The 17,308-nt window shown below is 40.0% G+C and overlaps 1 protein-coding gene across 3 annotated transcripts in view; it reads right to left on the bottom strand.

Annotated features, from left to right (window-relative positions):
- The window catches only part of PTPRT (protein tyrosine phosphatase receptor type T), a 1,346,273-nt gene that overhangs the window by 375,068 nt on the left and 953,897 nt on the right, over window positions 1–17,308 (bottom strand). For all 3 annotated transcript variants that reach the window (XM_069077714.1, XM_069077712.1, XM_069077713.1), the window contains exon 8: window positions 10,405–10,701. In XM_069077714.1, the coding sequence (XP_068933815.1) occupies window positions 10,405–10,701 (297 nt within the window). The remainder of the gene's footprint in view (window positions 1–10,404; window positions 10,702–17,308) is intronic.

Genomic DNA, 17,308 nt, shown 5'->3' with positions numbered 1-17,308 from the left:
TCACCCTTCAAGGTGGCACCCTGGATTCTCATTGCCCAACCAATGCCTTTTATATTATTTTCACAGGACAAGGTATAAAACTGATATAGGAGGGAGATCTGTGCTTGTCCCTTTGTTGTTTAACAATTTTATCAATGACTTGAACAGAGATCTGGGTGACCTGCTTACTAACCCTGCATATGACACCAAGCACTGAATGATTCTGAATATACCAAGATCTCATCAGACTGGAGCATCTGACCAAAAATAACAGAAGTAAAGGGGAAAAGTTTACAAAGTCTTGTTTTTAGGGAATTCAAGAAAATTATTTCCCCAATATAAGATGGGCATGTGTGGCGAGGTAGGAGTCTATCTATAAGAGATCTGGAGTCTTCAGTAGACTGCAACCTCAATGTGAGTCAATAGTGGGATACTTCAACTTGAAAAAGTTAACGTGATCTCAGGTCATATGGGCCTGTACAACTTCTAGGAAAGAGGAGATGATAGAGCTGATTGACTCAATGGGGTCAGACCCCAGCTGGAATACTGGGCACAGGTTCTGGATGCCACATTTAAGGAAGGCCATTGACAAGGTGCAATGTTAAGGGAATTTGAAGATCTTTCCTGTCCATTAATAAGCACACAGTTCCCTGATCCAGAGCTCATCAGGCCCTGGGCTACAGGAGTTTCTAATTAAGTGCTGGGGCATGAGGATTTTCAAGCTCTTAGGCATTCAGCCAATCAGTGGCTGAGTCTTTGTTATATGTTCTGAGAAGTTGGCATTTTGCTTTGGGGGTTCACTCATGAGAAGGATCTTTTGATTTCCCAGTCATGACTCTGATTAGCCATATGTTCAGAACCCCCTGATAGCTCATATGTCTATGCTCCCTTGATCTAGTGATGTATGTAAAGTGTATAGCAATACTGCTATGTTCAGACAGCTGGATATGCTCACTTCCTTCTCTGTAATTAAAGCAGGATTGTTAACCCTTTTAAAGCTGTCTTTCCTTTAGTAAAGCAGATAAAAGAACCTGTGCTAGCAGGCCATTGTGGGTATGCTAGGGTGCTTTCTCTTACACAAAGTGGAGAGCATTCAGAGGAAGGCAACCAGTATGATCAATCAGGTAAACAAATTAGGGATGTCTTTTTTTTTTTTGCTTTTTGGAGGGCAATTGGGGTTAAGTGACTTGCCCAAGGTCACATGGCTAGTTAAGTGTTAAGTGTCTGAGGCCGAATTTGAACTCAGGTCCTCCTGACTCCAGAGCTAGCACTCTATTCCAAATTAGGGATGTCTAGCCTGCAAACAAAGTTCAGGTAAATTGAAAGATCTCTCTTCAAGTATTTAAAGACAATGATAGCTAACATTTATCCAGCACCTACTATGTGCCAGGCACTGTGCTGAACACTTTACAACCATTAACTTATTTGATCCTCTCAACCACCTTGGGAAGTAGAGGCTATTATTATTCCCATTTTACAGATGAGGAAACTGGGGCAAGAAGCAGTTAAGTGACATGCCCAGGGTCACACAGCTGTAAGTACCTGAGGCCAGAATTGAACTCAAGTCTTCTTGCCTCTAGATCCAGCATTTCATCCATATCACTAACCTAGCTGAAAGACTAATGTGCAGATGATGGATGAGACTTATTCGCTTGGTCCCAGAAGGCTGAACTAGAAGAACATTTGCAAAGAGGAAAAATTTAAGCCTGATGAAAAGAGAAACTTTCTTACAATCAGAGCTGTCCCACAGTGGAATGGACTGCACTGGAAGGCAGTAGGCTCCATCTCAGCAAAGGTCTTTAAGCAACGACTGGATGACTACTTCTCAGGTGTGTTATGGGGACTTTTTTTTTCTTCCTAAATAAAAGTAGGTCTAGACTCTAGATGGCCACTGAACTTCCTTCCACCTTGATAATTCCGTGATTCTGATTACCCCAGGTAACAACAGTGCTTTGAACACACTTAATAGCTTTGTAGATAGCAGTTAACAATCATTTATTGAATGAGTTGAAATGGGTTCACAATATTTCTTAAGGGTGTATCCTCAGTATTGGCAGAGAGTGTCCAAAAGGCTAGCATATCTTGGGAGTGAGAGCTCAGACAATAGAGACTACAACAGAAATTCAAGCACAGCTCAAAAATGACCAAAAAAGTCATTTTTCTTTTTAAAAAAGTCTTTTTTCTATCTCCATGGAAATATTTCTTACAAGGAAAAAAAAGTTCCTTTTTGCCTTATCTTCTAAAAGTATGTCACTTGCTTCCTTCTTAAACATTCATTAATGAATCCATGTTTTTTCTTCCCATGAATTTGTTTCTTCTACCCAACAGTATGGGCCTTTCCATTTCTCTGACAGAGTTCTACAACAAAGGTTAATTGCTTTATAATTTTATTCTTTTTTCTTTAAAAAAAAGTGCCCTGAAATTGCTCATTTTAACTATGCTTCCTGTCTGTGGTTTCTTGCAAATTCCTCACAATTAAACCAGATGTTTAGTTAAGCTTTAAAGCTATGAGATAATTTCAAGGAAAGTTCTATTTCAATATGGAGGAGGGCAAAGTGTTGCAAAGGGCAGGATCCTGCCTTTTTATCCTGTTTACAACGTGACAGTCTTCGGAGCAGGCACTGTATACCCGAGGCTGCTCACCTTTTTGTTGATTAAGAACAGGTCAGCACAGGCTTGAGAAAAATAGTTCTAAAATGTGGTGGTTGGTAGCCATGGTTGAATTCAAGTGTCCCAAGTTAAGACCCAGGCAGTAAGCATACCACTTCATTCATGTGGCATTGTGAGGAAGGAATGATTTCATCTGCTGCCATTTTTCAGATGAATGAAGATCACTAGTCTTTGAGTATCAAAATATTCTGCTTATTTTTTAAAAGATTTTTTTTTCTAAAATAATCCTATATTTCTCTTACCATAGAGTGATACATTTAGAGCTAAAGTGGTCCTTGGAGGTTGTCTGTTCCAGTCCCTAGCCCCATTTCAAAGTTGAGGAAACTGAGGTCCAGAAAGATTAAATTGCTTGCCCCAGGTCCCGGAGTTAATAAGCACTCAAGGTGGAATCTGAACCTAGAGCCAGAGTTCTTTCCACTAAACTAATGCTGTCTTTATACTAAAGACATTGGTCAACATTTTAAATTTTTTTCTGGACTTTTTTTCAGCATCAGAAGATAGAGGCTTTAACCCTGGCTTAATATCTGTGTATTTAATCCCTTTGTGACCCTAAATAAATCATTTCATCTCACTGGGCCTCAGTTTCCTTATCTGAGAAATAAGAGGGTTGAACTAGAACAGTGGTGTCAAATTCAAATAGAAATAGGGTCCATAAATAAAAGATAAAATAAAGATCTCTGAAAGTTTCCTATTTATTAGAAAGCCACATATTATCTCTATCTATATTATAATTTTTTAAAATTTAATTAAATATTTCCCAATTATGTTTTAATATGATTCATCAGCACTCTGGAGTATTCAGAGCAGTATGTTTCACCCTTCTGGACTAAGATAACCTCAAAGGTTCCTTCCATCTCTAAAACTATTATCTAAGAGCCCTATAAAAGCATGAGTTACTGGGTCCTGAGGTAGACTGATAAGGTAGGAGGAGTTTTGGATTTGAAGATGATTGGAGGGGAGGTCAAATTCCAGCCCTCCCATTCACTGTCCATGTGACCTGAAGATTCAATGGCTCTATGACCATTGAGATGTGTGGGGATAGGTTTGTGCTTTAGTCTTCTTCAGTCATGTCCAACTCATTGTGTCCCATTTTGGGGTTCTTTTGGCAAAGGTACTGGAGTAGCTTGCCATTTCCTTCTCCAGGAAGGAAATTTGACAGAGAGTAAACTGAGGCAAACAAGGTTAAGTGACTTCCCCAGGGTCACACAGTTGGTAAGTGTCCAAGTCCAAATTTAAACTCAGGTCTTCCTGACTCCAAACCCATAACCCAACCTAGCTGCCTCAGGAACTGTTCAACTTCATACTAAATTGCGCTAGACTGGCTGAGTTCATTAGGTTTCCTTTTTAGTTTTTGTGTCTCATCCCTGTCAGGGTGTTACTTGTCATGTGTCACTGCTGTCAATGTGTCTGCTTATTATAAATCACTGCTTTTAATGTCCCATGAACTGGGAAACTAGATAAATAAAATTATTAGAACTGTTTACAAAGTAGAGTTAAGTAGGCTCTGACTGAGGGCCTCTCTTCCGAACAATGGGCAAGAGATTTTATGCATGATTTTCTAGTATCAACTATGGGTGCCCAGAGGTCTTCCCCCCCCTTTTCTGGCTCTCTCCTGTAATCCATATGGCTGAGACTTCTGGACAGTTGACCTCTGAAAAAGTGAAGTGTTTCTTGGAGTGACATAGGATAAAATACATTCTCTCGCTCTGGTGATGATAGAGGTTTACCAGATGAGGTAATGTGGACGTGGAATTATTTCTCTAGGCACAGAGCAGCCTTCTGGATGAATATAGGCATTGTTATCACCATACGTACAATTCCTAATTCTGTAAACTTCATGGGAAAGAAGGCCCATCAGAAGGGAAGCTCAAAAGTAAAATCAATCGGTTCAGTGAGACAGGTCATTCTTTATCTCCCTGCAGAGTATTTCTTTCTAGGGACCGTAAGAATGGTAGCTCAGTTTAATAGGTCATCTTCTCCTGCTGAGTTCTCTTATGTAAAGAGACATTGTTGTAATTGTCTTCTCTGGAATCTCTCCCATGTCTAAAAAAACCAGGAAATACTATCATCTTGCACTAATAAGTACTCCAATCAATGCAATAGCATTTATTAAATGCATACTATTGCATAAGGCTCTTGGCTAGGTGCTGAGGATAAAATGAAAAATTATATAGTTCCTGCCTATTTTTAAGGAGGCTATGACCTAATCGAGGCACATGGTGTATGCACAGGTAATTTCATATAAGGCATAGAGAGGGAGTCAAAGGAAAGACCTAGATAAAGTTGTCTAGGGAAACATGGGGAAGGATGTTTCAGCTGTAAGGAGTGGAGAAGGCTTCATTAAAGTAAAGGTAAGCTGACCCTGGAAAGAAGAGAAACAGAGACTGGGAGACAGTGCATTCCAGGCATAGGCACCATCCTGCCCAAAGTCAGTCAGAAGGCAGCAAGTTGGACTGGAAGAACAGAGAGTAAATTACACCAAAACAAAGATTAAATACATGCAGGCAAGTTGAATGAAAGAAAGCAAGAGGAGTCGGTAGTATTAGGCAGATCTTATCAATCTATCAATGAATCAATAAGCATTTATTAAGCATTTACCGTAAGTGGAACACTGTAATAAATGGTGGGGGAAAAAAGAAAGGCTAAAGCCGTCCCTGTCTTCAAGGAGCTTACATTCCACCATGAGGAACAACATGCAAATTGATACTTAAGGAGCTAGCACTTCCTCCTATAGGCAACAGGCAACCAAATAAGCTTCTATGCAAGGGAATAACAAGGAGCAGATCTGCACATTGGGGGAGTTATTTTGGAAGGTGTATGGAAAATGGATTGGAAAGTGGATTTTTAAAGCATTTTTTAAAAATGTGTTTGTCGCACCAGTCCAGTTAAAAGGTGGTGAGAGCCTAAATTAGAGTTGTAGCCATGGGAGTGAAGTAGAAACGATGAATGAATGAGAGACGCTGATGTTAAGGTGTTTTTTATTGTTTTATTTCAATCGTGTCCAACTCTTCATGGCCCCATTTGAGATTTCCTTGGCAAAGATACTGAAGTAGTTTGTCATTTCTTTTTACAGCTCATTTTAAAGATGAGGAAATAGGGTAAAGTGACTTGCCTAGCACTGTACAGTAAGTAAGTATTTGAGGGTGGATTTGAACTTATAAGGATAAATTTTTCTGACTTCAAGTCCAATGCCCTAACCACTGTACCATCTGACCACTGAGAAAGATATGCAGAGATAGGAATCAATAGGACTTGGACACAGAAAGCATATATGGAGTGAGAGAGAGGGAAGAATCAAAGACAATTTAAAGATTCCAGGTTTAAGTAACTAGGAAGATCGAAGTGCCACCAATATGTGTCATAGGAAAGTTGGGAGAAGGGGTAGGTTTAGAGGGGAATATTGTGAATTCTGTGTTGAACGTGGTGAGTTTGAGGTGCTCATGGGCAGTGGGGCCTACTAGAATGGATTTCAGGGAAATACAAGGTCCAGATCTTTTTGATCTTTGCCCATTGTAGGTAAATGCTTATTGAATTGACTTGAGGCTTCTTTCTAAATATAGTTTAAGAACTGAGATACTGAGAACGATGATTGTATAAGAGTTGGTCTCTCTCTTAATCAATTAATTGATCAATAAATATTTATTAAGCTCATACTCTAGGTCAAGCACCATACTCGGATTGGGGAAGCAAATATAAAAACAATCATCCCAGAGGCCAAGAAGCTTACATTCTAAAAGGGAAGGAATTGTAAAGGCCAGTTAATCCAGTCTCCTCACTTGCCAGATGAGCCAACCTAGGCACCAGAGGTGTTTGACTTGCTCAGTGTCAAACAGGTAGGAATCAAAAGTTTCAATATAACAATATTCATACTTTTGTGTCCATTGCACTACATCAAATTAGATGGCCTCGTTCACCTTGCTGGGGCTCCCACTCAGAGCAACATCATGCCTCTCCTCTCTGCCCCATCCCTTCTTCATTCTCTCCACTCTCAAACCATGATCCTGGTAGTGATCATAAAACTTCAGAAAAATCAAGAGTAATACCTACCAAGCAAAGCACAGAAGCTTCTGCTATAGATGCCAGGTCATCAGGTAAACAAGAAAAACATATAATTGGGGAATTGTTTTGGTCTATATGAAACTGGCAGCGGGGAGCGCTCATGAAAATTGCAGTATTTTGAAGTATCACAATTGTCTCTCAGTAGAAAGGACCTTCCCCAGTAGAAGGCCATCCTGTCAAGGGTGATGACCATGTTGTATCCCTATAATCTAGAATCCTGCCTTATGCATATTTTTTTTTTGGCCCAGACTTGATTTCATAAGTGTAGGGATCTCCCAGTAAGGAAACTTTCTCTACAAATGCAAAGTAGCTCCTTCTCTGCAACTTATAGTCCTGGAGAGTTTCCTGGGAACAGTAAGAAGTTAAGTCACAGATTCCCATAGTCAGTGCATGTCAGAGGCAGGGCCTGGGTCTTCCTGACTCTTAGACTAGCTTTCTACCCACAATGCTGCAATTTCTATCTCCTTTCACGTAGTAAGCACTAAAGAACTGTTTGATTGGTTGAAATGAATATATAGTTCAGCAGCCTAATCATACTATTGGTCAGCTTTACCATTAGAATTGGTAGAATTTATTGCTCTATCTCTAGAGAAGGCCATTTTATTCAGCTGAATGAGAAGGTAATAGGAGTTACCAGGAGCTCAGTAGAAACTGTAAGATTATGGAGAAGGGATTAGACCTACATCTATCTTTCCTGAGAAGGGCTATTGAGCCTAGTTTCAAACACTGCAATGACTTTTCTCTTTTTTTATGAGGTTATTCCATTCCCAAAGTAACCATTGATGAGGTCTATTTTCCTGACATTCAGTCTGAATTTACTGTTCTCGGTACCATCTGATTCTTCCCAGATGTGCTATATGGATGAGTCAACACTTGTCCCAAAAAATAAATGAAATGACAAGTGAATGCAATATGTGGTTGGGGGTACCCAAGCTGCCAGGTTCCTTCCCGTGGCTGTACTGATCCAATCCTCTCATTAAAAAAAGAGTGTCAAGTGAAAAAGCCCTTTTGGGTGGTATAGCAACCCATACAATCACAGCATGTCAGAACATGTCAGCCCTCGGAAATCATCCGATTCTATTCCTTTATTTTACAGACAAAGAAACTGAGGTACAGAGGCAGAAATGATTTCCCTGAGGTAGTCATATTAAAATATCAGAGCTGAAAACTGAACTTGGTTTCCTGGTTTAAATCCTTGGGCTATGTCCTACTTGGCCAACATAGTTCTTTAAGTAAAAGCATAGAGCTGACTCTTGTGGCACCACAAGGCTCTGGGTTTGGTGAGGACAGCAGTTTTGTAGCCTCTTCTTGAAGCCCTCAGGGCACAAGGGCAAGCAATGTAAGCTTCTATTTTGGCATTAGGTAAGAGGAAGGGCTTCACTTTTCATTTTTATTTACAGTTCATAGCCCAGTGTTTGTCACATAGTAGGCTGTTCATAGCATCATAGAGATCTATAGCTGAAACAGACCTTGGGCAGGGGTCAGTTACTCTGTCCTTTTTCAGATACGGTCATTAAGGCTAAAGCAGCCTATGTGATTTGCTCAAGGTCAAATTAGAAGTGGCAGAGGTGGTATCTGAACCCAAGATTCCTGACACCAAAACCTGTATTGGTGGTTAATAGATGCTCATTGATTCTATGTGGGACTCCTTCCCATGTAAAGATGCAGGTTCTAAAACTAGAGAAAGTAGCTTTTGTGCATAGACTAGGGATCATTATTATTATCAATCATCAACTATTTATTAAACATTATGGGCCAGGCACTAGCATTACTGCAGTTTCAATATTCCTAAAGAGCTCTGATTTCATAAGACTAGATTAAGGGTTCTTAATTAGAGATCCATGGATTTTTTTTTGTAATATGTTTTGATGACTGCATTTTAATATAATCCATTTCATTATAGTAGGAAATCCTTTGTGTTTTATGCATTAAAAACAAACAAACATTATTTTGAACAACGGTGGGTAGGCTTCCTTAATTTCCAAAGGGGTTATTAATACACACATATAAAATTCAGACCCCTTGTTCTAGATGTTTCTTCAACCACAGTCTGTTATCTCCCCTTCTCTCTAACTTCTCAAATGATCACTACTTGGTGGTCAACTTTCTGGTAATGACCTTCTCTGTCCATCTAAGCTAGTCCCTGGACATCAGACACTCATTGGTCACTAGACTTTTCCAGCTTGGAAAACTCTGCAAGACCTTGTGACCCTACAATGTCAAAGCTTTGGAAAACCTAGGCCACCTCGATGCCAGGATGAGGCATCAGAGTGTGACTTAAAGAAATAGTTATTATTGTCACTATTGGAAATATTCCTCAGTCTACGTAGAAAAATGAAGCATAGTGAATTAATGTCTGATCATCGGTTCTTTCCCTCCACCCCTTCCAGGCTAATTTCTAAAAGTGAGCAGGACCTTGAAGAGATTCTGGGAGGGGAGACAGGGATAGATAAAGTAACTTTTTTTTGTTTGCTTTTAGATCAGACTCTTAGCATTGGCCAATGTTGTAGAATCATGCAATGTAAGAGTTTCATGGGGAAGTCAGAACATAGACTGTTTAGAAGTCAGAGCTGGAAAGGGCAAGGAGAAGTTGTAGCATCAGAGGATTTCAGGCAGGACCATAGAGATCACCATTTGGTGGGAGTTCACTACACTTAGTCAGCTTCAGTCTCCAGATTACACCATCTTCCTGTCTCCACTCCATTACCACCACCAATTTCGACCTCCTGTTCTGGGAACTGCACAATAATTGACCCTGTGCTTCCGGAAAGGTCCCATCCTTCAATCACCCTGTAACTCCCTGTGTCTTCTATAATCACTTTTCCCTGGTCACTACCCCCCTAATGCTGGGTAACTATTCAGTGTTTAATAAATGCTTTTGTTCACTCATTCATTTTATCTTTCAAAAATAGCAAAATTATTATATTTCTACTCTGTACAAGGCATAATGCTAGAGGCTAGAGACAAAAAGAAAAAGCTCAGGAAGCTCACATTAATAGCATCATAGATTTAGAGCAGAAAGGTATCTTGGAGGTCATCTAGTCCAACCCAGTCATTTTCCAGATAAGGAAACTGAGGTCCAGAGAGATCAGGTAATTTGTCCAAGGTCACATGAGTGGTAAACAGCAATGATAGGATTTGAACCCTAAACCACAGGAAACTGAATCCCAGAAAAGTAAAGTGACTTGCCCTAAGTCTGTTAGTAGTAGATGAGCATCACTGTGTCTGGAACCCAAGTGTCTAACTACCTCTCAACTCATAGAAAGGGTGAAGATGGTCTACTCTGCCCTAGAGTCCTTCTAAAGGGAGATGATGCTCACTGGATACATTAGAGGCTTTTAAAACATTCCAGTTAGCAGGAAAGATTAACTGATTAGGGAAAGAGAAAAAAAATCTCTTTTCTAAATATGGCATATGTATAGAAGAAAATGCATTTTTAGAGAGACACCTTTCCATGGACATTTTCCTCTGGTCTGGTCTTTGTACGACAATTGGAAATTCTTGGGTTTCAGCTGAGAACAAACAGAAGGTGACCTCTTCAGCCCATAGACAGTGGAAGTATAGTCTTCTAAATTGCTTTATTATGGCTGCCAGACAAATTCTATCAGCAAAGCTATTTCTTTTTCAGCTGTCACTGTTGATTGAACACCCAGCAAGCAGGGAGTACTCTTCCCAACCCTGAGAAAGGACACATACCATCCTCCTCTGTCTGCACCACAAGCTCCTCACTTTCCATCTTCCCTTCTGGGTTGGAGAGCACAAGCCTCAGCTGGATGGTCATGAAGGGGCGGAGACCCCTCAGGGTATAGTGGGATGATGTCTGGATGACTTCCTCAGCTTCATACTGCTGCTGATTGAATACATACTGGTACTGGACAGTGAGATTGTAGCTGTGACAACGGGTCACTGCATACCCGAAGGGTTCCCACTGGAGGGTCAGCTGTCTGGAGCGGATGTCCACAATCTCCACATTCTGGGGACCATGCACAGGATCTGCAGAAATATATGAAAGAAACAGAGCTATTGATAAAGGGCAAAAAGGAATCTGTTTGACAGGAAATATACAATGATATATAAATAACCTTGGATGTAGCTGGTAGGTGATATGAATACAGACTTGGGGTCAGGAGACCTGGGTTCAAATCCTACCTCTGACACATACTTGCTGTGTAATTCTGAGCAGTCATTTAAGCCCTCTGGGCTTTGGTTCCCTTTTTGGAACTGAACTTAATGCCTGCTAAAGTCTTTTCTAGCTCTGACTCTATGTTCCTATGACACAGGCTAGCTATATGACCATTGGAAAGACCCAATATCCCTAAGTCTCAGTTTTTTTAATCTGTAAAATGGGGGTAATGATATTTGCACAGAGTTTCTCTAAATAAAACAATTAATAAATCTTAAAGTACTGCATAAATATTAGATACTTCTTCTTCTTGTTTTTTTTAATTAGTATTATTGTTACTACAATTAAAGGTTATACTAGGAACCAGGAAATGGGGTTCTAGTTATTGTTTTGCCATTGATTGTAAGGATGGGAATTATCACTCCCATTTTATGCGTGATAATTCTGAATCCCAGGGAGTAAAAGTGGCTCTTCCTCCTCCAACCTTCCCCCTGTTCCCCATTTACCTCCCCTAATTATACAGCTAGTAATGACCAGAGTGGAGTCCTACACCTCAGATATATTGACTTCAAATTCAGGGCCTTTTCCATTATGCCATATTGTCTCTCCAAGAGAAACAGTAAAATCAGAATTCTGGCAAACAACTGTTAATTATCTCAGCATAATAACAAATTCAGAGAAACACTAGCCCTGGGACATGTTGGGAGAGTAAAGTACTGCTTTAAGGACCACTTTAAGAATTTCTATTTTATTCTAAATCTTTCATTTAATTAAAATAATAATAAACTATTGTTACCATTTTACACATGAAGAAATTAAGGTGTAGAGAGTTGAAATACTGAGGTGTAGAGAGTTGGCTGAAATGTCAATGCAAGGATTTGAACTCAGGTTTCCTGGAACCAAGTCCAGTTGTTTCCACTATATTAGCCTTCATGCTTAGTCATTTAAATAGAGGCAAACAAGGTGATTTGACATTTCAGATCCACAGGTGCATTCTTTCATTCATTTATTCATCCATTCATCTAATAACTTTATTATTAAGTGGATATGTACTTTGTATAGAGGCATGAAAGAGGTGCTGCATGAGACAACATTTAGGAAGCACTTGCTAGGAAAGGGAGGTGGGCTGGCAACCACAGTAAGGAGTTAAGAGAGGGGTGACCCATATCTTGCATTTGTGTGACCTTGGAAAAATCAATTCCTATCTTGTAGACTTAGTTTCCTTCCATGTAAATGAAGGTAAAGAGGTTGAATCAGATCTCCAAGGTATCTTTCAGCTTTGCATCCCATGTTGAGCCATGAATATGACCTAAAATATGCAGACACATACACAACCAGTTATGCTGTCAGAGAAGTCATTGCATAATGGATAGATGGAGCACCAGATTTGGAGTCAGGAAGATGGGTTCAAATCTTACTTCACACACTAGCTGGGCAAGTCACTATGCCTCACTTTCCTCATCTCTAAAACGAGGAAGATGGACGCATTGGACTTCTAAGTCACTTTTCATCTCTAAATGTGTGAGCCTATGACAATGAGGAAAATCCATCACTAGTAAACATGGCAGACTCTTGGTCAAATTGTAAAGTTAGTTTAGGTGACTGCTGTATTTCCTTCCTCCACCCCAAATCTTCTTTCTTTAAAATTCTACTTCCTAGTGTCTTTACCTTTTCCAGATGCAGCTCCCACCTAGACATCTGGGAAGCAGAAAAACACATTTGGGAAGCCAGCCTCCACTTCTCCTACCATTAAACCTCAAAGTCCTTTTCCTAAAGGGTTTTTGCTTTAACAGGAGCAGCAGTGAAAACAAAAGCCCATCTTTCTTTATTAGCACCATTGTACTAGTCTTGCTATAAGGCAATGAGAAATGGAAAACAACAATTTCTTTATTAGTACCATTTTACTAGTCTGGCTATAAGGCAATGAGAAATGGAAAACAATTTCCAAAGAATCAAATAGGAATATAATGCAAAAGGCAGTAGAGTAGAGCATGGTGGGTATGAATAGGATATGACACTGAACCAATGAGGAACTCTGAGGAATAACAAGAATAAAAGATGACCTCATGAAGGACCTATGTGATAAGAAAAGAAGATGGATTAGTTACATGCTTAGGGCAAGGGATGGCAGGCAAATTGGCCAAGTATTCTATTAGCATCCTCAAGACATAAGAAGAAATAAAGAGAGGTCTCTATTATACAAGTGGAGCTTGGGGGAGGGGACACACAAATAAGAAATACACAAGATGGGAAGGCATGTATGGGCTACAACCAGCATCACTGGGGAGAATTCCTGAATCAATAATATCATAAATGTATTTGTATAGTTTTGAGAGTGACAGCAGAGGGAGGAGAGCTGGATTATTGCCCTTGAACTTCAGTGGTTGAAGGTGCTACACCAGTTACATTCTTCATACCCATTCCCACAGATCAATCTCATTGCAGCTAGGGTGTGAGCTAAATGGCTTTGGAGCCTGTAAGGTAATACCCCCATTTATATTTTAGTAGCATTTCTTTAATATCACAGACAAAAAAGCCTTTGATGCCCATAGGAATACATTTCTTGTGGTTCAATTTCTGGCATGATTACATCAATCATCTTTTAAAATGATCTAGGGGAGTTTCCCTTAGAAAGGGAATCTCTTGGTGAATTCCTGTGAATCACATAATTATTTCCCCCAATATGATTTACAAAAGGAGTTTTCATATAATGGGTTCACGAAAGTCCCACAAATGCATACTCTTTGGTCTCATCATAGTGTAGAGGTGACTACAGGTTTTCAAAGGCTATATTGAAGGGTCAATTTCCATGTGGGAAAGACTTCAAATACTGGGCCACTGACTAACAGACTGTGTATCTCTCATTAGAGGATCAGCCTAGCTGTACTCACAGAAGTTCATGACCAGAAGGTTGTCCACCAGGTGATGAGATTTTTGGCTATAGCAACTCATTAAAGTGTTTACTAAGTCCTGGAGGGGTGCAAAAGTGCTGGAAGTAGCCAAAACAATGAAATCACAGATATTTTGAAGCATTGCTTTATAAATTGATTTTGATAAATTTGGTCGCTTAATAATGAGCTGCATCATTATGGACTAAATATCAAATTTATTGAAACTTTCTGGCAGTCATTTCTGCCCCTGGCCTGAGTCAAAAGCTCAGTGAGCACCAAAACAACTTAACAAGCTATGTTCAAACAACCATGAAAAAAAAGCAACAAAAATGGATGTGGCAAAATCATAAAGGATGGGCTTGGCCCTAAATAAAAGATATGAAAAGATACCTCTCCCGATACTTTTGCAGAAGTAGGGGTGAGTAGGGGAGAGCCCACTGTTGTGGAACATTGCATACAATGTTGTTTTTTTTTTTACAACATGTGGATTAGCTTTGCTGAATTATGGTTCACTAGGAGGGGAGGATGAGAGGGATACAAGGAGAAATTCAAGTGATGGAAAAACAAAAGAAAATTGTAAAATTATGTTCAGTAGATTACTAGCAATTGTTAATAAAAAAAGACAGACTGAAAACATCCCAGTTGAATGGGCTTATAGAATAATAATGCAGTTTTGAAAATATAGAAACAATTTTCTGGAAAATTTTACTATTTTCTTTCTTTTTTTTTTGGAGGGCAATTGGGGTTAAGTGACTTGCCCAAGGTCACACAGCTAGTTTGTGTGTTAAGTATCTGAGGCAGGATTTGAACTCAGGTCCTCCTGACTCCAGGGCCAGTGCTCTATTCACTGCACCACCTAGCCACCCCAATTTTACTATTTTCTAAATGGAAATCATCAAAAATATAATTAGAGGAACTATTTAGGATAGCATACATCTTGCTAGCTGATATGACCTTGAGTTCATTATTTGTCCTATCTTTTTAGAATCATAGAATCTCACAATCAGAAGGGACCTCAGTGGTCATCTAGTTGACTTATCTCCCTCAAGCATGAATCTGCTCCACTACATTCCTGACAAATGGATTATCCAGCCTTCACTTCAAGCCTTCCAGGGACAGGGGAGTCATTGTGTCCCAAGGCAGCTCACTACATTTGGATCATGGTAATTGTTGGGCAGTTATATTCTTCCTAGTGATCTTCATCCATTGGTTTTCATTCTGTTCTCTGGAACCACAAAGAAAAATGTAATCCATATCCCCCATGATACTCTTCAAATATCTGAAGACAGAGGCCATACATCCCTTAACCATCCACATGTCCCCTTTTTAGGCAAAAAATCTTCAACTTCATTAATCAAATCTCCTAGAATAGGGTTTCATAGGAACATAGATTTATAGTTTAAAAAATAACTTAGAGGTCTAACCTCCTCATTCTGTGACTCTATTGAGTCACAGAAAGGTTAAATGACTTGTGTAGGGTGACACAGCTGGCAAATACCTGAAGTAGAATTTCAACCCAAGTCTCCTGACTTCTAAGTCCTCTTCCTTTCCCATTGCAGCATGGACCATTCTGGTCATTCTGTGGTTGGGTTTGCTTAATAGTAAGGTCTTTACTCTTAGCTCAGTGCTCTTCTCTCTACAGCATGACAGACATTGAGATATTCCAGCGATCAATCAACAAATACTACCAGGCACTGTGTATGCCAGTGCATATAAGGAAAAGCAAAAACATCTTCCCTAATCTCAAAGAGCATTTTTCCCTCTTTTTAAAATTCAAATAAGGGGGCAGTTAAGTGGCGTAGTGAGCAGAGCACTGGCCCTGGAGTCAGGAGGACCCGAGTTTGGTTTCGACCTCAGACACTTAACACACACACACTAACCATGTAACCTTGGGCAAGTTACCTAACCCCAATTGCCCTCCAAAAGGCAAATAATAATAATAAAATTCAATTTTATTTTATTTTCAGGTACATATTCCCTTCACCTACCACTGAGAAAGTAAAATACAAACTAACCAAAAACTTTACAGATATGCATAGTCAAACAAAACAAATTTTCACTTTGACAATGTTTAAGAAAAGGCATCTCAATCTTCATTCAGAGTTCATTATCTCTCTTTCACAAGGTAGATAGCATGTTTTATCACAAATTCTCTGTAACCAGGGCTGATCATTCTGTGAATCTGAGTAAAGAGGTTATATTCTGTATATAGAAAATATGTACAGTATAAATAGTATGTAATTTTAGGGGAAACACACTGGGGTAGGGGATCCCTAGAAAGCTCTCCCAGAGACAGTGGGACATTAGAAGAGTCAGGAAGAAGCCAGGGGCAAAGGTGAAGAGAGAGTATTTCAGATAGGTGACAAATCCAACGAAAAGGCATGGAGTTAAGATATGGGTTAGAAACAGCAAGAAAGTTAGTGTTGATGGCTCATACAGTACATGACAGGGAGTTAATGGAAAGGCTGGAAGGGCATGGGTTGTTTTGCCACCCAGGTTTTTCTAAGCATTTGAATGTTGAACCCAAGGTGGAAGGTTGCTTTCCCTCTTGAACTCTAATAAGCTACTTCTGGCTTGTCCAAAGAGCTCCATGCAGACTCTATGGGAGAGGATGTGAACAGAGGTGGAGATGCAGTCAGGCCATAAGTCATAGTTCTCTTGCTTTTAGGGAAAACTGGTAAGAATGCTCAGAGAAGCAAACAGCTGGGAGGCAGAAACCTCCCTGAACCTCTGAAGTGCTCAAATCAACTAGAGAGGAAAATGGAGGGGCTTGAGAGCCATTAGTCTTGAACTGAGCTCCTTGCATTCTCCAGTGACGGATCTCTTAGAGTGGAGATCACTCGAGCTCATTTTTGTAAATAGACCATCTTTCCTACTTCTGAAGAGCCTCCTTTATATAAACGCCTTTCTTTTTCCTTTAAAAAAAGCTTTCAAAATGAAAGAATATATGTTCTATCCCTCACAGTCCAAAAGCAAGCCCAGAACCCAGGTGAGCTGAGTGGTGGAAGGGCAATAGCCCAGCCGGGGGCAGCAGAGAGCTATAAAAAAATCTTGAAAAAAAAAAAAACAAATTCACAAAGGGGTGGGGGGAGATAACTCCTATCAGAGGAAGCTGGGCTGTTGGGAGTTTGGGGGAATTGACTTAGGAAAACACTACTTTCTGGGAGGGAACTAAGGATTGAGTTCAGGCAGGGAACAAAGCACTAAGGCTGAACCTGATTGACCAGGCTGTTTCTAGGGAAGGGAGAAGTCAGAGACAGATGCAAGACAGAAGGCAGCTGAGACAGATCCTTGGAAGCAGTGGGGGAATGTGGGGATTAGGAAGAGGATCTGAGAAAGTTGTTGGTTCTGGGAAGCTGAGCTGCAAGGCACAACTGGGTTCTGAAGGTCCACTCTGTGGTTCTTAAGATGATCAGGGTTGGGAGGATCCCTGAGCATGTTTGGGCACTCATTTTAAAAAGTTAAGGGTGAGGGAAGAAGTCTGTGCTGAGATAAAGAGGGACTGGTCCTGTGATTTCACTGATATAGGGAGCTACTGGATGAAAAAAAAAATCCCTCTACTAGTGAAGGCTGACATAGAACATGG

Source organism: Petaurus breviceps, unplaced genomic scaffold (assembly GCF_028583685.1).
Source record: "Petaurus breviceps papuanus isolate PSGF00001 unplaced genomic scaffold, PetGlider_PUasm1.0 90994, whole genome shotgun sequence".
In the NCBI taxonomy this organism is placed as follows: Eukaryota; Metazoa; Chordata; class Mammalia; order Diprotodontia; family Petauridae; genus Petaurus; species Petaurus breviceps.
This window is presented reverse-complemented; position numbering and strand designations above follow the sequence as displayed.